The 25295-nt window shown below is 44.2% G+C and overlaps 2 protein-coding genes across 2 annotated transcripts in view; both read left to right on the top strand.

Annotated features, from left to right (window-relative positions):
- Window positions 1-15681, top strand: part of fndc3a (fibronectin type III domain containing 3A) — a 46150-nt gene extending 30469 nt beyond the window's left edge. The window contains 17 exon segments of the mRNA XM_056441271.1: window positions 101-154; window positions 266-390; window positions 612-786; window positions 1267-1353; window positions 3566-3668; window positions 3671-3703; window positions 4192-4260; window positions 4380-4498; window positions 5954-6059; window positions 6268-6446; window positions 6594-6707; window positions 6871-7020; window positions 9190-9545; window positions 10236-10448; window positions 10732-10898; window positions 11988-12112; window positions 13156-15681. Of these exon segments, the coding sequence (XP_056297246.1) occupies window positions 101-154; window positions 266-390; window positions 612-786; window positions 1267-1353; window positions 3566-3668; window positions 3671-3703; window positions 4192-4260; window positions 4380-4498; window positions 5954-6059; window positions 6268-6446; window positions 6594-6707; window positions 6871-7020; window positions 9190-9545; window positions 10236-10448; window positions 10732-10898; window positions 11988-12112; window positions 13156-13470 (2490 nt within the window). The 3' untranslated portion in view covers window positions 13471-15681.
- A 2300-nt stretch (window positions 15682-17981) lies between these two features.
- On the top strand, window positions 17982-21761 carry mlnr (motilin receptor). The gene is made up of 3 exons (XM_056441344.1): window positions 17982-18134; window positions 18536-19346; window positions 20814-21761. Exons 2-3 carry the CDS (start codon window positions 18569-18571, stop codon window positions 21101-21103), a joined length of 1068 nt encoding a protein of 355 aa, XP_056297319.1. The 5' UTR covers window positions 17982-18134; window positions 18536-18568; the 3' UTR covers window positions 21104-21761.
- Window positions 21762-25295: the final 3534 nt, after the last annotated feature.

Raw genomic sequence — 25295 nt, 5'->3', positions numbered from 1 at the left:
GTCAAAGAAATAACTAGACATTGGTTTGTACATTAGTGGTATGTATTTTATAAATGTATTGGATTATGATATATAATCCCAAATGCATGTTTATCGACAGGCTCCATGTGACAATGGTTCCAAAATCCAAAACTACATTCTTCAGTGGGATGAGGTAATCTTTTTTTATTCATCATGAAAGAAATGTTTATCCCTGCACCGCACTCGCATGCTTTATGTACCACCAAGGTACTTATTATTAATACTCGAATGTCGTTGTCTTCAGGGTAAGGGCACCGGGATCTATGAACAGTGCTACGAGGGACTTCAGAAGCAGTACAGAGTGGCCAAGCTTTCACCAGCTTCAAGATACTCCTTCCGTATTTCAGCTAAAAATGGCATGGGTGTAAGGTAGGCACTCCAGACCAGCATCGAGTTCTTTCCTGGATGGCACCCTCCCTGTTGTCCATTTTTATGTCACTGTATCTTCCATTCAATGTCACCATCTGTGTGTGTATGTGTGTCTCTCACTCTGTCTCTCCTGTCCCTTTCTCCCATTCTCTCCCATCCTCTGTCTGTCTCTCTCTTTCTGTCTCTCTCTCTCTCTCTCTCTCTCTCTCTGCCCTCCCCAGCGAGTTCAGTGAAGTGGTGGACCTGTTCACCTCATGCAGTGTGCCATTGCCACCCTTCCCTCCAGAGCTGGAGATGGCGGGGGTGACCTGGCTGTGTATGAAGTGGCAGAGACCCACTAGCTCCCCCAAAGAGGATGACATCTACTATATTTTGGAGATGGAGGAGGAAGGCTCGGTATGTCTCTCAGGCTCTTTTTAAATGGAAAAATCGCCAATGTATCGCCAAGGTTATCTCTTTGACTTCAGTTTATCTGCAGAGGGCATGAAGTAAATATGCGACAGACAAAGTCCATACACATGTTTCACATTTAAAATCAATTGATTATAAATAACACAGACATGTTCCTAGTTGATGTGCATTCTTGTGTAGCTACTCGGTGTGTTCAGGTATTATTCATTTCAGCCCAGCCGAGAGAGAAAATCCAAACACTGTTTGCGTTAAATAGTTATGTGACATTTCTAGCCAGTTACTGTCGCTTCTGTTTGCACCGCCTCAAGCAGCTACCTGCAGACACAACGCCTGCCAGAGAAAACACCCAAAATGCGATCCCCATGTAGCCGTTTGTGTCCTGCAAACCACTTCTGTGCAACAGTGGTTGTCTTTTAAGACACGTGGTTGTTTTCATTCTCCCTCTGTCATTTGTCTCTGTCACAGGGATATGGCTTCCAGCCAAGCTACGACGGGGATGAGCTCTCCTTCACCATCAGGAATCTCCACAGGAGCACCAAGTACAAATTCAGGGTAAGGGAATCCTGTGATGTTTGCAGTCAAAGTCGGTGATCCGCAGGTTGCATTTGAGCTGCGGAGTGTCTGTGTGGAGGGGACAGGCCTCACACGGGGGTGCTAGGGCCCACAGTGGTCCAATGACTCATCCGCTAGCAGGATTCCACCAGCGGGTGGGCAACCAATCGCATAAACAGGAGCACTGCTCCGCTCATCACATGCCCAGTGAGAAAAGCTCATCGAGCAAAGCATTTGAGTCGAGGTGGCTTTGTGACCCGAGTTTGTGGACCGACAAATGTCTTTCTCTTCATGTCACAGCGTTTCTCGCTCACTCTTTCCTCATCTCTCATCTCTCATTCTGTCATTCGCGACTGAATTATTTCTCACCTGGAGGTTTGACTATTTTCTACATGGCTCTGGTGAATCACTGGTTCCAGAGACCATTGCCATGAAGGACCCCTGATGCTCCTGATAATAAGATGCTTATGAACCCTTTATATTTACAAAGGGAGCATGCCCTCTTCACGGGGCTCCTCCGTGTTGCACCACCATGTTTCTACAATAGCACAGAATAGACAAACCTAACACTGGCTCTAGGGAGGGCCTTTTGCGTTTTTTACGTTTCCCGAAGGCCACCGTAGTTCTAGGTAGTGTGAGCAGAATTTAAGTGATTGTAATCTGCAACTTCACTGCTAGAGGGCACTAAATCCTGCTCACTCTTTGAAGGATAAGGCTTCTAACATTCTATATTTTGTATTGCCGCTGTGTAGCCTCTGTGCCATAGATCTCAGTTGCTATTAAAAGCGGCACCACAGAACTCCTCAACATGATACTGAAAGGTATTGTGTTACCCAAACAGAGAACCATTTGCCCAAATGATAAAAATGTTTATTAGTCATTATCAAGACTCCCTCCCTCCCTCCCCAATTATCCAGTTGCGCAGTATGAGGGAAGGCTGGGTGCTGTGCAGGTTTGTCTCACTACGTGGATGAGCTGTACTCTGCAGGCTCACGGAGATTTCCATATTATCACAATATTCTTTGACGTGCACTGAAATGCAAATGGAAGTAAAGCTTATTGCTTTGTCTTTTAATTGCAGTCCTTTTGGCGTCTGGTTTATATATATATATATATTAGAGCTGTGAAAAATAACGCGTTAACGCGTTATGATTAAATTACAGGATTAATTAGTTATTTTCTTTTAACTCATTTAACGCATGCGCAGAATGAGCTTCCAATACACCACTTCAATCTGAACTCTGTCCGCTCTCATGCAGACGGTCTGTTCATCGGTAATGATCCTTCCGCAGGTTCACCTACGGAAACCTTGTTACGACTTTTACTTCCTGTAGATCAGGGGTCTCAACACGTCGATCGCGACCTGCCAGTCGATCGCGGCGTAGTGTTGGTAGATCGCATGACATTAAAAAAAATTGGCCCGCCCCCCTGAAATTTTCTCTCTAGCACGTCTTTGTTCTTTTATTAAAGTAAACGTCTTTTGTTGATCGTCTCTACACAACAGCATGTCATTTCTGTCTCTACGTGTCGCGTTGACACTTCTCGGCTCTCCGTCTCGCGCGCCGCAGAGCTGTATGTGCGCGCATCGGGACGGAGCAAAGAAAAGTCACTCCCCCCGGAACCCAAAGACTTTGGGTTCCCGGACGCTGCCTGGCGGGTCATGGGAATAACGCAGCAGGAACGCTAGTTGGCATCGTTTATGGTCGAAACTACGACGGTATCTGATCGTCTTCGAACCTCCGACTTTCGTTCTTGATTAATGAAAACAATCTTGACAAATGCTTTCGCTTTCGTCCGTCTTGCGCGGGTCCAAGAATTTCACCTCTAGTGGCACAATCCGAATGTCCCCGGCCGTATCATGGTGGAGTTAATGGTTGACAAAAAAGAGAAAAATGTTCTGTTTAAACATTCTGTTTAGGATGAAGATATATTAATGTTCCATATGGAAGAGAACTGCTAAATAACTGCTGAGTTGCAGCACCATTGTTTTTTTGTTTTATGAATAAAAAAGAATGTATAAATTTATATATCCGTCTTTTCTCATAAATCTTTATGCCTCCATTACACTCCTGAGTCTAGTCAGTGATTGTCATCAGGACACATAATGGCCTTTTTTCACTGCCCTCATTGACCGGCTATGCAAACAGGGGCCAATATTCCAACTGAGGAATAATGCAACTCCTCACTGCCGGTATTTATACCATTCCACCAGGTGGCAGCATATAACTCGGAGGGGAAGAGTAACCCCAGCCAGGTGGTTGAGTTCATCACCAACCCTGACAGACCCAGCAGTCCCTGCAGGCCTGTCATCAGAGGAAAGTCCTGCCCATCAGCTTCAAGATGGCCTGGGGTGAGTATCTTTCCTACCAATTATCAGAACTCCTCTGTCAAACATGTAGTTACAATTACACTGTTCTCATTAAGCTCTGCCTGAGTATATGTGAATTTGCGAGAGGCCGATGACGTCCAAAATAGTCTGTACAGTAGATGACGGACAGCTCTTCCCTTCATTCAGACATTAGCATGAATCCTTCCAACACCTCACTGGCCAAACGCATCACTCGCTGCTGTACTTGAGTTCGGCTTTACCATTTTTAAAATGAAAAAAACAACTCCGAAATACATTCTGTCGCTCTGAAAACAGTCAAATTGCTCTCTGTTTGCACCAAAATGAATTTCTGAATATAAGTTACGGCAGTAAAAGGCTTTAGTGTTTCTGCAATTAATGCATTCTAGATTTTCAAACATAGCATTAGTGAAAACAAAACTTGCTCACAGTGTCTAGTTAAACAACTTGTTTTGTGCAGTTTGATAATATTTGTTTGTTTTGCAATTTAGAACCCCCAAAAGACAATGGTGGAGCAGAAGTCACAAAGTATGTTGTGGAGCTGTCTGAGGGCTTAAGCGGTAAGTTGCAAGTGCTGATAATAGAAATGTTTAAGTTGAAGGGGAAATTGTGTTTCGGACAATGAAAGCATTAGTTTATTTGACTAATTAAAAAGAGTGTTCGATGTGTTTGTGTTCAGGCTTGTCATGGGAGCTGGTGTACTCGGGGCCGGCCGTGGAGCACGTGTGTGAAGGCTTGAAGCCTGGCTGCTCTTACCAGACGCGGGTTTACTGCATGAGCGAGGGGGGGCAGAGCCCGGTGAGTCATTCAGCGTCAGCACACGTGCACACACAGCTGCGCACACGGCCTTGTGTTCTGCCACAGGGAGTCTTAAGAGTTTGCTTTTCAATTCCAATTGTATTTGCTCGCAGACATCATGTACATCAGTGGTCGCCGACCGGTCGATCTCGGAGACGTTCGCTATCGCTCTCCAAAATGAAAATAAAATCAGAAACACATTGTTCCTCATTCTTGAAAACGTTATAAAGTGTCTTCTGAAACGTTTTCCTCCTGACTGGAAGATCGACGTCAGAAAAGATCTCCGCCTGATTTTAATGAACGCCTGAAAAGGGGTTCTCTGACAGCCGTGTTGTCAGCTGTGCCCCGAAAGAGGGGAATGTAGTCCACAGTGGTCCTACAGGTGGGGCGTGCCCCTCTAGTGGGGAAAAGTGGTACTACAGATGGGGTGCAGGAGAAATGCAGAAAGACCAAAGTGTTTTGATTTCATTCAATTAGAATTAGGCCAAATAAAAAGGCCTCAAGCTGTAAGTCCAGTTTGGACAGGTGTTTTCTCTCAACACCTCAATAGGTAGATCTTGCCTGTCACGAAGGCGGAGGTCAGGGATCTTGGGCTCAAAAAGGTTGGTGACCACTGATGTACATCATTCACCTGCTACATTTCTCAAAATTAGAATCTATGACACAGATTTGATTAGTGTATTCTGGCTAATTTAACTTAAAAGGATTACTCTGTATACAAAAACAATATGGAAACTGAAACTTTCACCTTATTGGCCAGTGCAGTCCACAACAATGTGACTGTACTGTTTAATATACAGTGCCATGGTTTGCAGCCATGAATCTCCATGAATCTCTCAGTTGATCCAATACATTTTACATTAATCATTCTAGATAGGCACTCTATTTATGGTGAGGTTTAATAGGAAATTGTCATTCAGCCAGTATCTAATGTTAGGAGATTAGACTATGCTTCCTGGTGTGTAAGAACAACAAAGCTCACTAATCGATTAACCCTCCCTGCATGTGTCAGAGGATGTTTTTCTTTATTAGTTGAGTTCACAGACACTCTTCATTAATTTCTTAATCAGCTGTTAGTGCATGCATTTATTCATGCTGGAGCTTTTGAAGAACTGTGACTCATGGTGGTGAGATCCTGTCTGTTGCTGCAGCACCATGTGACATAACACTCACATGTTTGCCTTTTGTCACAGTAAAGTTGAAAAATGTTTTTTTTCCTCGCCAGACTATATGTCTAACGTTATCCAGGGCTCAGCATGCCACTGTTACTTAAACGATGCATGTGCATTTCTCTCCTTTCTGGTCTTTCTGGCCTGGTTCAGTCCGATAAACCGGGGGAAATGACAGTTTGTACCCACTGTTTGTGTTGTGTTGGCGAGAAGAGAGGAGGGGATGAGATTGTAAATTTAGTTTTTTGAGCTGGGTCTTAATTGGTGTGTTGTCTTCCCTCACAAGCTGTCAGAGACCCTGCAGGTCCAGACCGTTGCAGTGCCCCCAGGGACCTGCCAGCCCCCTCGGCTGGTGGGCAAGACCAAAGCCAGGGAGGTGCAGCTGCGCTGGGGTGAGTCACTCTAACGCGTGTCTGCGTGGGCTGCATTGTAGCTTCTGTTGATGCATTTGTTTGTTGGGCAAACTACCTCAAAGCAGTGAGCTTTAATGATGCAGTTTGTTTTATTTAGCCGTTTGTACATTTGTCTTTGTGTGTGATTATCGTTTCATTCTTTCTTTGTTTAAAGTATATTGATTTTATAAACACACACATTTCCTAGGTCCCCCTCATGTCGACGGAGGCAGCCCTGTGACCTGCTACATTGTAGAAGTGAGCAGTGGGCCGCAGTCTGAGGAGAGCAGGGAGGTTCACCAGGGTCCGGAGCTGGACTGCTATGTGGGCGGCTTAATGCCTGGCAAAACCTACAGCTTCCGGCTCAAGGCATCGAACAAGGCTGGGGTGAGCGACTCAACCCTGAGCTATCAATAACAGGGGGATTGTTGGTTTTTTCCTGCTACATTCTTTCAAACAATAAATGTCATAATGAACTTTTAAAATCAGATAGGGTTGATGTATTCAATCTTTTTTGTTTTTCTTTGTGTATAGTTTGGACCTTTATCGGAGCGCTGTGAGGTTACAACCGGCCCCGGGGCCCCTGAGCAGTGCAAGGCTCCCTCCACCACATGCAAATCCCCCAGCTGTGTTGTTGTGAGCTGGGAGGTAAGACTAGCTCCACTTCTATTCCTTCACTGACATGCATGAATTATAATAACTCATGCGTCATTCTGCGGATATTTATTGAAAAATTCTCAAATAGCTAATGATTAAACTGCGTCATCAAGTGAAGTGCTGGGTGGCTTTCTTATTGGTGTTTGTCTACCAGGCTCCTCCTTGCAACGGAGCGCCGGTGACAGAGCTTCGTCTGGAGTGGGGAGCTGCCGAGGGCAGCATGCAGGTGTGTTACAGTGGACCAGGGCTCAGCCATGAGATGAAGGGGCTGCTGCCGGCAACCAATTACTTCTGCAGGATACAGGTGAGCACTAGGAAACACTTTTTATTTTATGAAGCCTAATTGTCATCTGTTCCTCTGACAGCCTGAAAACAGAATCAGATCTCACCTTCCAAACCCAATTATTATAAAGAACTCAGGGGGCTCCCAGTAAAATGAAGACTCGTTAAATTTCACAATGATTAGATTATTATTATTATACAAGTACAGAAAAGATCCGTAAAACCACACAACCTTTTCAGTGTGGGTCTTTGAGAATAAATCTGATCAAATGAGGGGGTTCATTAGCCTCACAGGTGTTTGGTGAATCTTAATGGTATGGCAAAGAAACCATTTTGGCTCGGTGGGTAAAGCGTGCCCTGGATGGACTGGCGGCCTGTCCAGGGTGTCTCCTGCCTTCGCCCAATGTCAGCTGGGATCGGCTCCAGCGCCCCGCCACCCTAATGAGGATGAGCGGTGTGGATGATGGAGTGGGTAAAGCGTGCTCTGAACATTGGATTAGGGATAAGGCATTCTCCAGATGTTCAGGTTTTGAAGATTCCTTACTTGATTTGATTGGCAGCGATTTGGAGAACATTTGAACTTTTTGACATGTTCTTCTCACATCAGTGCAGACGGATGAGTCAGTTTGAATATATTAAGCATCTGCGTAGCAGGTGACGATATGTTTTCTGTGATCTGCTGTTTTGGTGAACCGAGGTTTGATTCAGTGTGTCCCTGCATGTTTTGATTGGCTAACTAATGCTGGTCATGATGATCAGGCTGATATAGCAGTGATTTAGACCATGTCAGTGTTCTGCTGTCGCACTGTGATCATTTGAAACAGCAGTTATGTAAAAGAAGAGACAGATTCTGCCCTTAAAACACTGGCTTTGTCCCTTGGGTCCGTTTCAGGATGACGTTTCAGACCGTGCTGAACTCTCGGGCCAAAAAAGGAAGAATGTGGAGACACTGGTTGCTTCTCACTCTTGCAGTGCGTTTATTCTCCCCACCGCCACTATTGGTCCACACAGTACAGGCAGAACTCAGACCCAGACCACCCCGAAATATTACACCGGTCGAGCTATATAACCAGACCTCCATCATAATAGTTAAACCTCATGGTCCTAGTTTTTGAAATATGTCCTTTATTTTATTGTTGTACTTTATGGTTTGGATAGAGAATAAGAAACATTATGTTTCGAGGTATTTATTTGATATTAGTATTTACTTATTTTATTGACAAGTACTTTTGTTTAATCATTCAGGTTCTTTGCTTATTTAGGTTGGATGTTTAGATATATTATAATAGCATTTTCTTGTAATAGTTTTTTGTTTAATTACCTTTGCATTGAAAATGCGGAAGGTAATGTTTTGATCGCCGTGTATTTATTTATTTATTTGTATGCGTGTTATTCGCAGAACTCAAAAAGTATTGAACCGAATCGCATGAAATTTGGTGGGATGATTGTTTATTATCCGGGGACCAGTTGATTACATTTTGGGATCGATCGGGTCAAAGGTCATGAACAGGTCAAAATCTTCTTGAATCACATGAAATTTGGTGGGATGATTGGTTATTATCCGGGAACCATTTGATAGATTTTGGGATCAATCGGGTCAAAGGTCAAGGTCATGGAAAGGTCAACATCTTTTTTTTACCATAGCGCAATACATTTGTGTCCAATTGGCATCCAACTAATGCCAAAATGTTCATAATTCAATGCCTAAGCTTGTGATATGCGAAGGTATGCGCTCTACCGAGTGCCCATTCTAGTTCATTGTTGTTGTTGTCTTGATATATTTAGTCTTTTGATTGTTCGGTAATTGGGTACTCGAGTAGGCAGGTACAGGACCAGCATGCACCTGGGTAGGCCTTTGTTTAGTTTTTTTACCAGCGCAGGAGAGGCAGTGTTTGGAGTTCCTTTGTTTGCTTGTTTTGTTTAGTTAAATACATTATCAGAAGGAATCCTGAATGACCGATGCTTTCTTTTGGCTGTGTATCAACAAACTCATGGCGCATCAGGGGGAATTTGATTGATGTTTCTTTTTGATTTATTGGACAAATGGCAAATATACTTGTTGGGACCAATTGCAGTTCTGTTTACATTGTAACGTAACCTTGTGCTCAAACATGGGCACGACACGCGTCCTTCCACATCCCAAGTGAGCCTTGGCGTTGCCTTAATTAGCTGTCTCTTTGGGCTTGTGTAGGCTGTAAATGTGGCGGGCGTGGCGCCCTTCAGCGACGCAGTGTTGTGCCAGACGCCCTGCTCCGTGCCTGCAGCCGTCAGCAACATCTACGCGGTGAAGGAGTCTGCGCTGCGAAGGTATGAGACCCCAGTAGATGCAGAAGAAGAAGAGGAGGAGGAAGAAGAGGAGGATGGCGATTCCCAGCCGCCATCTCTCTACTCGCCGTCCACCTGCCTGGGCATCAGCTGGGAGCCCCCATGTAACCACGGCTCTGAGATCACTTCCTACCTGATTGACCTCGGTGAGCGCCAGCCCCTCGTTGTTGGTCCCGTCACCAAGCGCATCATCCAGCATCTGCAGCCTGACACCAGCTACAGGTCGGTGCTTCCTCATCCAACTCTAAACGGTTCCGAAATGTTGCGTCAAGCGTGTACGACCCAACTTTGCACCTTTCAGATGTCAACCAGACATAACATTTCAAACTGTTGGATATCTGGTCACAAGTCACACACACACACCACACACTGTTGCTTTGTACCAAAGGGACAACATTCACTACACGTAATTACATTTATGAATCCAGGTTATTCTGGCCAAAGGCTGAAGCCTGTTTAGAAAACATAGATTTTTACAGGAAACTTCAGATATGCAGCGTTAAATTTAATTAAAGGCCGGCCGTGGATTAATGTTTGAAAGTCATCCACACGGGGGTGTATTTAATACTGGTTCGATTATACGAGGTTTCATTTGGAAGCAGAGGTTTGGCAGTTATGCAGTGCAGTCTGGATGCTGGACAGTGGAAGCTGGACAGTGACATGTTTTTCATTGTTTTGGCTCAACATATCGGACTTTGGCAATGGAGCCAAGACGTTCAGCTTGCTATACAGGATGAGTGGTTCAGAACCAGTTCAAGAGCCAAAACAGCAGAAAATGTGCGGCTGAACATTAATATCTGCCACTGAAATAAAATGCAGTCCATTCCACTTTGACTGACGCTGCAGTGTTTCTGCTCAGGTCGTCGATGTCCTTCCAGCTCTCTGATGATCTCTCGTCTGCTTCTTCCACAGGATCCGAATCCAAGCCCTGAACAGCCTGGGAGCAGGCCCCTTTAGTCACACCTTTAAGATGAAGACGAAGCCCCTTCCCCCACAGCCACCCCGCCTGGAGTGCACCGCCTTCAGCCACCAGACCCTCAGGCTCAAGTGGGGCGATGGCCCAGCCAAAGCCACCACCTCAGACGGCCTCCAGTATCAGCTGCAGATGGGGGACAAGAGCGGCAGGTCAGTGGCCCATTAGTCTGACGAGAGGAAGTTACCCGACGAGAGATAAACCGGTAAGAGAGGAGACTGGTGTTTGAGCAAAAGCTTCAGACGACTGAACCGCGGAGGGCGGGGTGCATAAAGTAATGCTCCCGAAAGAGTGTTGTTACAGAGAGATGGGAACTGCTGTGTGTTATCCCACGGTATACTTCCTGACGGAGGAATCACTTGTCTCGTTTTGCTCATTAAATCCTCTCTCTCTCTCTCTCTCTCTCTCGCTCTCTGTGTGTTTCTGTCATTCCAGATTTATCTCCTTGTATAAAGGAACATGCCACACACACAAAGTCCAGAGGCTTAATGAGTCTACCTCTTACATGTTCTGCATCCAGGCCTTTAATGAGGCGGGCGAAGGGCCGTTCTCCAATGTTTACACATTCACCACCCCACGCTCTCCTCCAGCCCCTGTGAAAGGTAACGTGGTGGTCCTCTCTCTCTTATGATATAGATCAGCTCTTATTACCTTTACAAACACGTACAGCTGACATACAGACAGCCACCCAGCGCGCTCAGATTTTAACCTTGGGTGACCCAAGTTTGACTTGCATTTGATTAGTACCCGGCAGCTCGAGATTCACTCGTCTGCTGTCATCACGAGTTGTTCGGCTCTGAGCTCCGGTCTCAACAAGCCTGAGCAAAGCCTCCTTTGATCCTGGACTTTAAGTCCGTACTGAGGACGTGCTTTCATTCCCAAAGCGGCACCTCTTTTTATTCATCAGTCATTTGGAAGTTTGACGGTTTTACTCAACAATGTTTCCCCACACAGTGAAGTGGACCCTCCAAAATTATTCAAATTCTCCCAGCCACTGTGTTTTGTAATGATTACCACACTAGGGCACTTAACGAGTTTGAAACAACCACTTATTCCGCTTGTTTTTTCTTCAACTGCCACCTACCTAAAGAAGAGCATGGCTCATGGTTATTATGACAATGATAATTATAAAATAATTCACTCTTTATTCATCAGCAGCTGAGCCAGTGCACATAGCAAAGGGAGTTATCTTGTATTAAAGCAAAACTGTTTCTGTAGCAGATAGACTTCAAGAAATCCCCCAAAGCTCCGATTCAAAGAGAATGTTTACAGTAACTTTGGTGTTTATCTTTTGCCGCTATTTGGATATGAAGAAATTCCAAAACAACAACCAGCCTGAGCCAATGTGGTTTATACTGAGTTCTAACCCTGAGGTTTTTTAGATTACCCCACATGAGTTCAAACCAAATGGCGGTGAGGCTATTTCTTCCACACATGGCGGTGTTTGTAATGTGGCTCTGCCCTTCACAGGATGCACCACTGCTAAGAGTTCAAACTTTACAAAAACTAAAGCAACGCCGATGTTGTTGTCATTTATGGTGTCGGACAGTAACTTCTACTCCTCCTCATGAAGAATCCTTGATCCGATTGATCAATCTCTTATTTTGATGTGACCGGTGTTGAGAGACTGCAGATGTCTGCCACCGTCAGCAGCACCTCTGCTTTACATCGGCGCTCTCTTTCTCTTCCAGTCCCTAAATTGGAGCGTCTGGACGACAATTCCTGTGAAGTCACATGGGAGGCCATGTCGCCCATGAAGGGGGACCCGATCAATTACACATTGCAGTGCATGATGGGAAACTCTGAGTTTAAACAGGTACTGACGTTGTCGTGTGACGGTTTGGTTCTTTGTGGTTTTTATTTATTCATGTTAATATTCTCTTTATTTAAAAAGACAATGATAATGTTATTTCTTACCTGCGGCTGACCTAACTTCCGTCACGCTGACATGGTGCGGATGGATGCAGGGCCTGAATGGCCAATTATGCAAAGGTCATTGATCCATGAGGTGTCCCAGGTGTCTGGCCCCTGCCCGGATATTCATCCCTCTCATTGGCCTCCAGCCACGTTAACCTGGAGTAATGGCCACTGCAGGCTTATGCTAATCTCACCACATCATACATGGCGATTGAATCAAGGCGTTTCCATGCGTGTCTGCCTTCCTGCGTGGCTTTGGTTCAACCCTCAGTGTAAGTTCCAGCGGCCTCGACTCAGAGCGCCGTGTATGAGACGGGCCATTGTTCACCTGCTTCCCGATCGGAGTTTGATTGAGGCACTTTGCTTCAGTCGTGGCACCAACGGGGCTCGTGTACTTTGGCTGGCTTCTGATAGTTTGAATTGCATTCCTAATTCATCACTAATATACAGTAGGAATTTAATTTAATCCCATTGTTTGCTGTCACAAATGAAAGCAACCAAACGGATACACACGGTCGTCTCAAAGCGTGTGGGTGTGTCAGCTGGGTGAACGGCAAGATGACTCCTCCCCCCCCCCCCCACATCCACAGCGACAAACAACATCACTGTAAAATCAATCAGGAGTTATTGTAAGTGAGGGGTGCAGAACGGTTTGTTTCCCTATGATGCGTGACACTTGGAAGAGCTGCATGGCAGTTTCATCCACTTTGGTAGAAGCAGTAATGTGGACATTATTTTGTCAGCTTCATTGTCCAGTCCAAACGCAAATTAACAAAGCAACCTAATTTCTCCAATATGTGACACCAGTTTCAGGATTCCTTAAATTTATATAGCATTCCCTCAGTGAGATATTATCATAAACATTATGACTTAAGATAATAAAAAAACCCTGTTATCTTTGTTTTGAATCTCTTTTCTTCTGCTCTTGCCTCCCGTTCGCAGGCCTACAAAGGCTCCGGCACATCGTTCCATGTCCAGAACCTGCAGCCCAACAGCGACTACCGCTTCAGGGTGTGCGCTATCAGGCAGTCCCAGGACGCCCCTGAGCTGAGCGGGCCCTACAGCCCCACGGTGACCCTCTCACCCCAGCGGAAAGACATGGCGGTGGGCGCCGGCTCGGGCTCCAGGGCCGGCGCGGAGTCCAACCGGGCCAGACGGAGCTTGACGGACGAGCAGTGCGCGTTCCTCCTCCTCATGGTTTTCGCCGTCATCGCCATCCTCATCGCTTTTGTCATCCAGTACTTTGTCATTAAATAAGCAGTTTACACCACCCAGCTGCAGGGTTATAGCTTTATTCTTTCTCTCTTTATGTTGTTTTGTTTTTACCGTTTTGTACCCCCCCCCCCCAGTAATCGCGTTAGCTGCTTTGTGGTGCAGAGGAAGCGAGGGCTGGTGGATGGCTGCTCAATAGCAGTTAATAATTGAGCATGTAACACCTTACTTGGTACCCGTGACTCCTCGTCACCCAGTCCCAACGTTGTGGTATCAGTTGTTAGGTTCCGATTTTTGTTTCATCGTGATCAGCTTCCCGCGCAAAACAATGGGCAGGGATGTGGTTTGTTTTGGTGAGGCGTTCGGGGGAGGGGCGCGTTGATTACATATCAACAAGAACATGATAAATACCGTAATCAACAAGTACATGAGTCGAAGCGTACCTCCCCGATCGTCTCTCCAAAATAAACAAACTATATGTGTATATAAATAGTGGATATAGTAGACATAGTCATTATTTATATTTCAATATATGTATCCAGTATGAAACAATTTTTGATGGATGTGTTCCAAAAATAGTGTGCAGGCGAGTCTGTAGCCGATGTGCGATCTGATCCTAGGACCTGGTGGGCCAGTGTTTGCACAGTGGGTGTGTGTCCAGGTGTGTGTCCAGGTGTGTGTACTGTGTGTGTGTACTCTGTGTGTCGTCAGTGCCACAGAGGCACACGGCTGGGAGGCTTCAGGCCGGGTCCAGAGCCCCTGAACCCCCGCTGGAGTTTAAGGGTTCGACTGCGAAGGAGAAACGGGAATGAGAATCCTGTTCACACTATCGAGCATTCATTTAGCACTTTCCAAGCTTTTTGATGTTCTGAATGTTTAAGGATGCAAAAATGACTGGAGAAATGTTCGTATATTTTTGTACAGTGACGACGCAAGGACCTGTAAGTTTTGTGGGGGGAAATAAACTCGGTATAAAGTAAGAAAACAAACAAAAAAACAAACCAACAGCGAATTCTAATTATTTTTACTATCATATAGTTATACTGCTGCTTTACTCCGAAATGTTGTTGTTCAGCACAAAAAAAATTTATGCTTATCTGTATGTTCTGTTTTATTTAGTTTCCCCCCAGTAATTGATTTTGCACCTTAGAGAAAGAAAACCTTGACTGACTGCGTCTTGGTCTTGTGATGCATTTTATAGAACACACGTTGAGATTGTGCAACGCCTACTTGTCTTTTGGGTGTTTTTAAAAGTCGTAGTACCACATGAAGTGTCACTGAAACAGCTGATCTTCTCAGCGAAAAAAAAAAGAAAGTATGTACCAGTTGTTTCAGAGGCCTTAATTGGAGAGGGAAAAAATCTCGGGAGAATTTTCTTTATTTCTCTTACGTTTTGTCGTTTGTTTTTCTTTTAGTCTAAACTTTCAATGTGTTTTATGTACTTTTATTTGTGCAAAAAAAATGTTGGGATGTTAGTAAACATACGTAATCGGGGGAGAAATGGAAAGTAGTATAATGTATTGCTTGTGATTTTCTTTTGATTTCTTTCGTCTGGTCATACATGTGTGAAGTATATATTTTTTTATAATATTGTAGTAATATAAGTTAATACTCTCCAGAGAAAATAATAAATCCTGAGTACTCATGAATTATGGAACGCAAATGGCAAATACAAAATGTGTTATATCATGTACTTCCTGTGAATCTAAATTTGCCTTTTCTCTGTGTTTAGTATTTGTAACAGATTTCTGACGCTGCGTGTCCAGTGGTGATCTGGCCGTCGGGTCGAGTGTTGGTTGGTTTTGGGGCAGATAACTGCTGTTGCAACTGTAACAATGAAATACAGGTACCTTGCTAAACACCTTGGATAATTACATGATTTGGTCCTCCAGGCTTTCTGCAGATGTCTCCTCGTCCATTTAAAGAAATCAAATTCCTATTTTTGATAGCGATTGCAACGTGCCATTTTAACGCCGCTCCATCCTGGGCTTATACCGTAGGTTGACGAGATTAACAAAATGAGTAAAATATGCACAAAGTTGGAGACCATTTTTATGTAATTTGAATGTTTGCAGTTACCTCATACACCGTACATTCCAAAATGAAAATTTGTTATACTATACATACTACCAGACATATCACTTTAAAATGTTTGTTATGGGCAAAATGTATAATCATAGTTATGTATCTAAAGTGTATCTGTATAGCCATGATATCTACAAATGATACATGCACAATAAAAGATTTATAATTCTTTATCGTGTTTAAAGTTTTGTGTTATGTTTGTCTTTGGATTGTTCATCAAATAGCCATGAAATACTTGTTTTTGATTGGCCGTCAGGTCAAACCTCTCACGTATTTCTCATTCCCCGTTCATCCGTCTATAATGGTATCGATCAACAGGAGATGTCATTTATAATCCATGAACTATTAAAGAAATGTATCGAGCAGAACCACCAAACATTCACTGGTTGCATCTGTTGAAATGTAAACTATTTGTTGCTTTTCATGACGTAAGTAGCTTCATTCTTTATACTAGACTGTTGGTCGAACACAACAACATTTGAAGATGGACATTTTTCAGAAATCTTTAATTTATTGACTTTAAATCAATAAAAATAAAAAGATGAGCTGATTATTTTAGGATGGAAATAGAGGTTAGTTGCAGCCGTCATTGATAACCACAGTAATGCTCAGACACACTGACTAGAAGCCAGTGGTGGCCGCATCATCTCAGGTGCTATAAATGCAACAATGCTCTCGGAGGATTCCCCCGCACCGTGGTGGGCTTCTGTCTTGTCCTTTAGTTATTAATGTGTACTTAAATACCTCACATCTCACCAAGGAGCAGAGCTGTGAGCCTCTTGACTACGTTGAGTTTAACAAAGTGACACGACAACAAAAACCTTTAGCAACACAAGTTCCGCAATACGGACCGAATGTGCCAGCACATAGTATCCAGACTTCAAAAAAAGAAAAGGAAGCCGCCTGTCGGATGCTTTCGTTGTATAAAAATCATCTACATTTCCTGGAATACCTCCGTTGTATTTCTTCAGGTGATGATAACAACAGGTGGGAACAACATCCCCCTAAAACAATGGAAAAAGCTCCCATGCAGTTCTTTCCTTGGGTTTGCTCCCCGTTTACCTCATGTTGTGTCTGAAGCATTCAGAGAAATGTAAATCTGATGGAACATCAACACAGCGATAATAATAATCAAGCTGCTGGCAGCATTTCATCTGGATGTGACAACGCCTGTTGGATGGAAGCTTCTGGAGGAGGAGAGACGGGTTCCTGTTCACTGCACAAGCACACCTAAGTGGTGTGGGCAGGAGAGCAATGATTAACGAGGGTGAAAGTGGACTTACTCCTCTCCGTCACCATTCCATGAACAACGTTGGCTCTTGTTGAGAGAAGGCCTGGAAAGCTTTTCTTTTTTTTTCTGCTTCTTTTTTTATTTAAGAAAGCGCACACAAGCTTTCCCTGTCGTGTTGCGTTGCCAGGTGTACACAATGACCTCAGAGGGACATTCCCGCTGCCCCTCTGAGGTCCGAGTGGTGCATCCGGCTGTGCATCAGCTAAGTGTACACATGTGAATCCACCCCGATGTCAGCGTGACTTCAAAGGTTCATTTAGATGTGATGGATATGTTGGCTCTGAACCAACAGAGCACACCGCCGGCCATCCAGCAGGTCTGCCAGGCTTTGGTGAATAATGTTTCCTTGGACGCAAAATAGGAAAACCTCTAGATCAGGAACTGAAGAATAAACGTCTCTCCGTGTTCATGACCTTTTACTCGCAACGCATGGGGATGCTGTCTACACTCACTCCAAAACTCGGAATCAGACTGAAACAACTCAGAATGTGTGGATTGGTGGGATGTGAGGTCCAGCGCACTGTGCACTGACTTGCTGCACAGTGTTACATTAAAGGTTGTATTCTCATATTGGAGAATCGGAATGTCCTCAGGTGGAAAAACTCACAAAACATTTGACCTTTTAAGTCTCTGTTTACAGCTCAAAGTATGACCAAACCTGATGTAAATTCTTCAAATGGAATTCCTCCTCACCAGCATTGTTGAAGTTGATTAGAACAGGCCAGATCCGTAACGTAAGAGGGAGGAGGAGGAGGAGGAGGAGGAGGAGTGATGAAGCCAATCAGACGGGCAGTCTGGGCTGCTGTTCCATTCATCAAACACCCAATTTGTTTTTTCAGTGACATCTTCCAGACAGCTCGGCAAACACCCGTAGATATGACTGATTAATGCATTAGTTAATAAAGTTATATCCCTTTTATATGTTTATTGTTATGCTCAGTCCAGATTAGTACGATCCTAAATCTGCATTTATTCTACCATAAGAACAAAAGTGTGTGTGTGTGTGTGTGGGAGGGGGGTCCCCTCCAATCCTATTGCCTCCATCTCCTGTTCTTTCCCGACATCTGTCCCGTTGTCATTTGATTACGAAGATGACTGAGACCCACACAGGAGACGACCTCCCTGTTGCTCAGCGCTCTGGAGGAGGTGCTCATTTCTCCGTCTTTCACCAGAGCACCGACTGGTTATTGAGCATCAGGGACCGGCTCTGCCACTTCATAAGATTCTCCCGCTGCTGCTGCTGCTGCTGCTGCTGCTGCTCTCCATCGACACACTTCAACACAACAGAGACCCTAAAGTTCAAAGGTCTGAGGGATTCAGCTCAGTTTTAAAGGTAAAGCCACCGGCTATCATTTACTTCACACTGTGATGGGATTTCTGCTTTTACAGTTGATCTGGGATGTTGCCCTTTAACTAAAAGCTGCTTTAACTATATATTGAATTGAATTTGTTGTGATGTTTAATATTTTTTTCATATTTTTAAAATATATTTGTCTTGTAAGCCGCTGATTTCCATTCATTTCTGTGTAGATAATTGAGTTGTGTTAAACTAAAATGCCACAAACAGATGCTCAGAATGTACATAAATGACTAGAAACCAGCAGCTGCCTCTCATTAAAACAAATGATCTTTTTTCTCCACAGCATGTTGGCAGTAATGTGAACATAATGTAGAGTTTTGAGAGATGAAACAAAGTGGTCTGTGTACCTGTCACGCTGTCATCTCTCTCCTCAGCTGCCTGGTGAGTCCTGATTTCACAAGGACGGCATGCCCTGGACCCGACCCCAGGTGGACCTTCATGCTGCTGGAGCGGAGGCCATGGACCAGTACAACATGGACGACCACCACTACGAGGGCTCCCTGTTCCCCACCTCCACCCTCATCCCCGTCACGGTCATCTGCATCCTCATCTTCATCGTCGGGGTGACGGGCAACACCATGACCATCCTCATCATCCAGCACTTCAAGGACATGAAGACCACCACCAACCTCTACCTGTCCAGCATGGCGGTATCTGACCTCGTCATCTTCCTCTGTCTGCCCTTTGACCTGTACCGCCTGTGGAAGTACGTTCCCTGGCTCTTTGGGGAGCCGGTGTGCCGCTTCTATCACTACATCTTTGAGGGCTGCACCTCTGCCACCATCCTTCACATCACGGCCCTGAGCATCGAGCGCTACCTGGCCATCAGCTTCCCTCTCCGCAGCAAGGTGCTGGTGACCAGGCGCAGGGTCCAGTACATCATCCTCGCCCTGTGGGTTTTTGCCCTGGTGTCCGCAGCTCCCACACTCTTCCTGGTCGGGGTGGAGTATGACAATGACACCCACCCAGACTACAGTACAAGGCAGTGCAAGCACACCAACTACGCCATCAGCTCCGGGCAGCTGCACATCATGCTGTGGGTGTCCACCACCTACTTCTTCTGCCCCATGCTCTGCCTCCTCTTCCTCTACGGCTCCATCGGGTGCAAGTTGTGGAAAAGCAAAAATGACCTGCAAGGTGCTTTGGCCCGTGAGCGCTCACACCGACAAACAGTGAAGATCCTGGGTGAGTGCAGACAGATGTTTATGTTCTGCTTTCTAAAACCTTTCTCTGCTTCACATTGCCAGGCCACTCAGATTCAGGAGTGATGGCATTGTGAAACTCTCCATCTGTTTACAAAGTCAGTTTCATTGTTTCATTCACTGTTTCATTGACAGACGACAGATTTCCGTAGAATTGAGGATTTCTTGTTTTCCGCACTGGCTCTTTCGGGTGTAAATATTGTTATCATATCTATCTAAAGCACTGATTTGTTCTACATTTAAAACCTAAAGCATTCTATCAAATCCAGCTCCCTGTTGTTTGATTGGCATGTGTGTTTGTTGTTTTTATTCCGTTTTGTCTGAAGCTGATCACTGATTGGCTTAATGTGCAGTTCATATTGCACAGGAGACTTTACAGTAAAGAACCGTGGCCAGGCCAATCTGTATGAACCAAATATTAAATCAAGACACAGTCATAAGGATAGTAATGCTGTTCATTAGGTGAGCACACAGTGCACAGAGCTCACATTGTCAGACTTGCTGCCATTTGTTTCCACTTTAGGCGAATCCCAAATTGGATTGTCATCAGAGCCCTTCATAAATCAACTTTAATGGAGATGTGCATGCTGCCACAACCCTGGGCTCCTTGTAAATCTGCCGGTGTCACTCATCTCAGGAGTCACTCAATGATGAAATACATCATCTGTGGCATCTGTTCACTATGCGAGTTCATCATGTAGGTCTTCAACATACAGATAACTGGTTCATTCACAGATAATGAGGCTGATGAGCCAGAAATACTCCTCTTCTAATTACTCAATGGACATGTATTTTCCTTATAGAAATGGCTGCATCCATCTGACACATTACTGCTAATTTTATCTGCGGGGGCTTCTTGACCAATACCAGTGACTTAGTGATGAGCTCACCCAGCACTGAGCTTTGTGTGGCTTGGAGAAGCCGCACAAAGCTCAGTTCTGCTTTGGATTTGTGGCATGTTTGCTCCATATATGCTCCAATTAGCTCGCTCACGTCTCGTGAAAAGGTCCCTTCATTGTCTGGGCCAATTGCAGGCGGGTTGAGTTGTACAAGTAAGAGTGTGTGTGAGTGTGAGAAGAAGTTCTTTTGATGGTAAGTGCTGCTGGTCATTAATAAATGTCCAATGTGACATGTTACCTGAAAACCCATGGTTATCTAAGATTAGGGTGTATTTATCCTCTCACTGCTTCGAAGCCGACGGGGTTCCTGACAAAATAACAAAAGAAAGTCTGAACTATATAAAAAAATATTTTAGTCATCTGAAAATATGCAACTGATTAAACTGTAACCTAATAAAGCAGAGTATCTGATTGTTTATGACACACACTCATTTTAGAATTAAAGATTGTAGAGAGTCTGGTTCTAATCTTCTTGTCTAACGCTCGGTAAGAAGGTAAAGAGAGCCTATTTACCGAGCTATTTCTTAAACCTGACTTTGTTTCCCGCTCAGTGGTGGTGGTGCTGGCCTTCATCGTCTGCTGGCTGCCTTACCACATCGGCAGGAACCTCTTCGCCCAGGTGGACGACTACGACACGGCCATGCTGAGCCAGAACTTCAACATGGCCTCCATGGTGCTCTGCTACCTCAGCGCCTCAATCAACCCCGTCGTCTACAACCTCATGTCTCGGAAGTACAGGGCTGCAGCCAAACGCCTCTTCCTGCTGCACCAGAGGCCCAGACAGGCCAACCGCGTGATCGACCACATGTCCACCCTGAATGAAAGCCTGACTGGGGTGTGAGGGGCCTGGGCACACTCGTGTGCGATGTCTCTTTAGTCACAGGCTTGTTTGACGACGCCACCAAGAGAGAGTGTGCAGGCGTTCTTCCCAGATCACCAGCTTGAGAGGAAACTTGATGAAGATGTGTAGAGGAGCAATGTTTCTGTGAGGGGGGGAAAGCGGAGGCTCAGAGCTGCACGTCAAAGCTGATTTACTACTCAGTGGCATTTTGTTCAAAGAGACTGGTTGATGAATTCAAACATGTCACATTTCTTTTTTCTTTTTCTGTTTGTGAGCAAAATAAGAAAATATTCACGTTGTCCTGTGTGTGTGTAACACCTCAAGAAAAAAACAAACCTTATACATTGTGTGCCGTTGGATGTTTCTGCTTGCTTGGTGTCCGCACTTATGTGTTTCAGTTCACAATTACCATCAATCCACAGCCCTGATTATGAAGTGATCCCTCTCTGGTAAACCACAGAGAGCGTTTGCCACATTTTAAAAGACTGATCATTTATAATGTTGTAAGATTTGCATTTGTTTGATGTATGGTGTGCAGTTGTTATCATACGGTTTGGCTGTTGCTCCCATAAATCAAGAAAAACAAAAACAAGTGAACCTGTTAGCTGTGGTCCATTAATTGTGTCGGTCTGACAGTGGGTGTTCCGGTTTGTGTGCGTGTGTGCATGTGTTAACAGGGTTGTGTACCATCTCTCCAGTTAATCGATGGAATAAAAGCACATTACTATGAAAATGGGACAGTTGATGTCTGTGTGTGTGATACAGAGGCCACCTGAGCCCTGAGGTTTTGGGGCCTGTGTACGTGCCGACTATCCTGTAATCTGACACAGCTATTATATTACCTGGGCTCTGAGTGAGATCAAAGCCGGCAACCAACGTCCCCGCATCACCATATTCAAAGTAATGGCCACTCTGTGCATTTCAAAGAGGAAGAAAAGGTATTAGGTTGTCAGCAGCAGCGGAGGGTATTGATTTTATTGCTTCCACTTGCAAAATATTGACACCATTGTTCAATGTTGCATTTTGGATTAGAAATTGTACACTTTACGCAAGAAAGGTAAACGTCGAAGTTATGTGTTTATAACCTGAACAACAGATCAAGATAAACTCAGAGTTGACCATACATACATGCCCTTCTTTCAAAAAGCCCTGTCATTATTCTGCCCATGAATCATCAGGCCTTGGTTTGCACAAACACAAAGAGGCAAAGTCGCTGTGGGCTGACTCATCCTCAGGGGACATTCATCTCTGTCTGAAGCAGCAGGTAAACGCTTGTTTGTCACAGACCATCCTGCCAACACCTGGGGAAAGATCAGTGGGCATCACGACTCCTCTGCTGCTTATTCTCTGTCCTGATAACAAAGAGAGTGTCTGAAAGCGGCTCTTCCACACCCCCATCAGGACCTCTTCACACCACCTCAAATCAGCGTTTGTTTACAATCATCTTTTCAGGTCATAACTTTTCCTCTTCTTCTCGTCTTTTAGAACTGGAATATTTAGAGAGTGATTCATTTAAATAACAGAAATAATTTGAAATAATGGATCAAACGTAATAACATATTTCCTGAGAGATGTATCACCTACAATTATCACTGCTGCTGTTTACTGTGTAATTAGCATTGGCCTCGATATCATTTCAAAAGTGTATCAGTCCTAAGGCCTGTTAGCAGCTAATTCATGAACAAAACATCTTTAAACTGATTTGAAAGCACATCGTACAATTACAATTGTTTTGGTAATATTTAAGAATGAATAATGCTGGACTATAGGTACGATTTAAGCGAGTGGCTCTTGTGTCGCAGCCTATTCCACCACCAATCACTGTGTTTACACACTCACAAAACACTGCACAGTGAGTCTTTGAGATTAAGCTATGCAAATCACACTTAAAAAGAAAAACTGTATCTCTCAAAGTTATGTATCGGTTATTCCGCAAACACCTGAATAGTCTTTCCAACATTTCCTTATGAATTTAAGGTGGGGGATATTTAATAAATTAGCTCACGTTACTATCTTTCAAAGTCCGCAAACTGTAATCTGCTCCTCCGGTATCTCCTATGTGGCCCACTTCCAAGAAAAAGTGATTTTCTCAAGATGTTGTAAACACGGCAGTGATTCTGAGGAGACAACACGGGTGGGCTTTTTGTAGCATTTAGAAATTATAGGATTGAAGTAGTATTAAAAAAATAGTAAAAGCTTCATTTGGTGAGCACCGATGGATGGACGGTATACCCCTAAGCCTTTCAGAGTTGAAGAACCTAATTTAATACTTAACTACATGACAATATGGTTATGGGAATACTGAATTGTCAGAAAGTACATAGATGTATACATATAATTGCAATGTCATGCCGCACTACTTTGCGGTAAGTTTTTTCTTCATTTGCGTTCATCTCTAAATGAAACATGATGGTTTTCTGATAAATATGCACGCACCATCATTTTAGTGGTACTTTCCACCAACGGGGGGAGCCAAAGGCCACTGCTGTCAGGGGAGACACACTGTGTATGTCCGAGGGCGGTGGAAATGATGAATGACATTAACATCAATCATTTTCTGGTATTTAGATCAGTCAACAAATGCTATTAGACCTAAACAACACTGCTGTTTAAGTTTTAAGTGTCTGGCTTTCTCTTGACCCTGTCAGAAATCTTTCCCACCTTTACCTATCAACCCATTTCCACAAATTATCAGCGACACGTATTCACTTCCTGTTTGGCTCCTTGTGCCTGCTGGTCCATGCATCTGGGCTCAGGAAGCTGCACTAAAATAGAGGATATTTAGGCGAAGGGTCTGCACAATAACTCTTTCTGGAAAGTCTGCGGGGGTTCACGATCCATCCAGCTGGTCTCTCTTCTCCTCGCGGCCCATGGTGCCATCACTCGCTCTCATCTCCTCGCCAAACCCAAAAGCTTTAAACTAGTGCTGTGAAAAATAACGCGTTAACTCAGTTAATCCAATTACAGGTTTAACTAGTTTTTTTTTTTAACGCATTTAACGCATGCGCAGAATGAGCTTCCAATCCGTCTGTTGTTGGTCGTCGGGACGAAAAAAAAGTCACTTGCAAAATGAGCTTCCAATACACCACTTCAATCTGAACTCTGTCCGCTCTCATGCAGACGGTCTGTTCATCGGTAATGATCCTTCCGCAGGTTCACCTCCGGAAACCTTGTTACGACTTTTACTTCCTGTAGATCAGGGTCTCAACACGTCGATCGCGACCTGCCAGTCGATCGCGGCGTAGTGTTGGTAGATCACATGACATTAAAGAGATTGGCCCGCCCCCTGACATGTTCTCTATAGCACGTCTTTGTTCTTTTATTAAACTAAACGTCTGTTGTTGATCGTATCTCCACAGCAGCATGTCATTTCTGTCTCTTCGCGTTGCGTTAACACTTATCGATCTCCGTCTGGCGCGCCACAGAGCTCCGTGCGCGCGCATCGGGACCGAGCAAAAAAAGTCACTTGTCAATCTGTCCACCTTTAGATTGTATCATGGTGGAGTTAATGGTTGACAAACAAGAGAAAAATGCTCTGTTTAACCCTCCTGTTACCTTTACATTTACGAACATATTTTACCCTCGGGGTCAATTTGACCCCAGCAATTAAAACCTCCAGAAAATTATTAGAATTAATATTGTTTCCCAAGTTTAAGTGTGAGGTACTTTATGTTTGTTTGTTGACTACCTAAATAGCCCTTTAAATAAATAAAACAGTTTATATTTCTGATATGTTTGACACAGTGAAAAACAGCCTGGGGTCAAATTGACCCCAAAGAACACCGACATTAAACATTGAATGGGGTCAAATTGACCCGAAAGGTAACAGGAGGGTTAAACATTCTGTTTAGGATGAAGATGTATTAATGTTCCATATGGAAGAAAACTGCTAAATAACTGCTGAGTTGCAGCACCATTGTATAGAATAATGTATAAATCTATATATCCGTCTTTTGTCATAAATCTCTATGTTCTCACAAAATATACCGAGAATATCGGTAATATGTGATTAATCATGATTAATCCACAAAAACCTGTGATTAATCCGATAAAAATTTTTAATCGTTTCACAGCCCTACTTTAAACATAAGAGCCTGAAATGGTAAATCCAGTTCACCACCTCGGCAATCATGTCTCTCCACCACACAGAGGGAGGCGTGTGCCGGTGCCACCTCACTTTCATTCTGTGCTC

Source organism: Pseudoliparis swirei, chromosome 20 (genome assembly GCF_029220125.1).
Source record: "Pseudoliparis swirei isolate HS2019 ecotype Mariana Trench chromosome 20, NWPU_hadal_v1, whole genome shotgun sequence".
NCBI classification, from domain to species: domain Eukaryota; kingdom Metazoa; phylum Chordata; class Actinopteri; order Perciformes; family Liparidae; genus Pseudoliparis; species Pseudoliparis swirei.
This window is presented reverse-complemented; position numbering and strand designations above follow the sequence as displayed.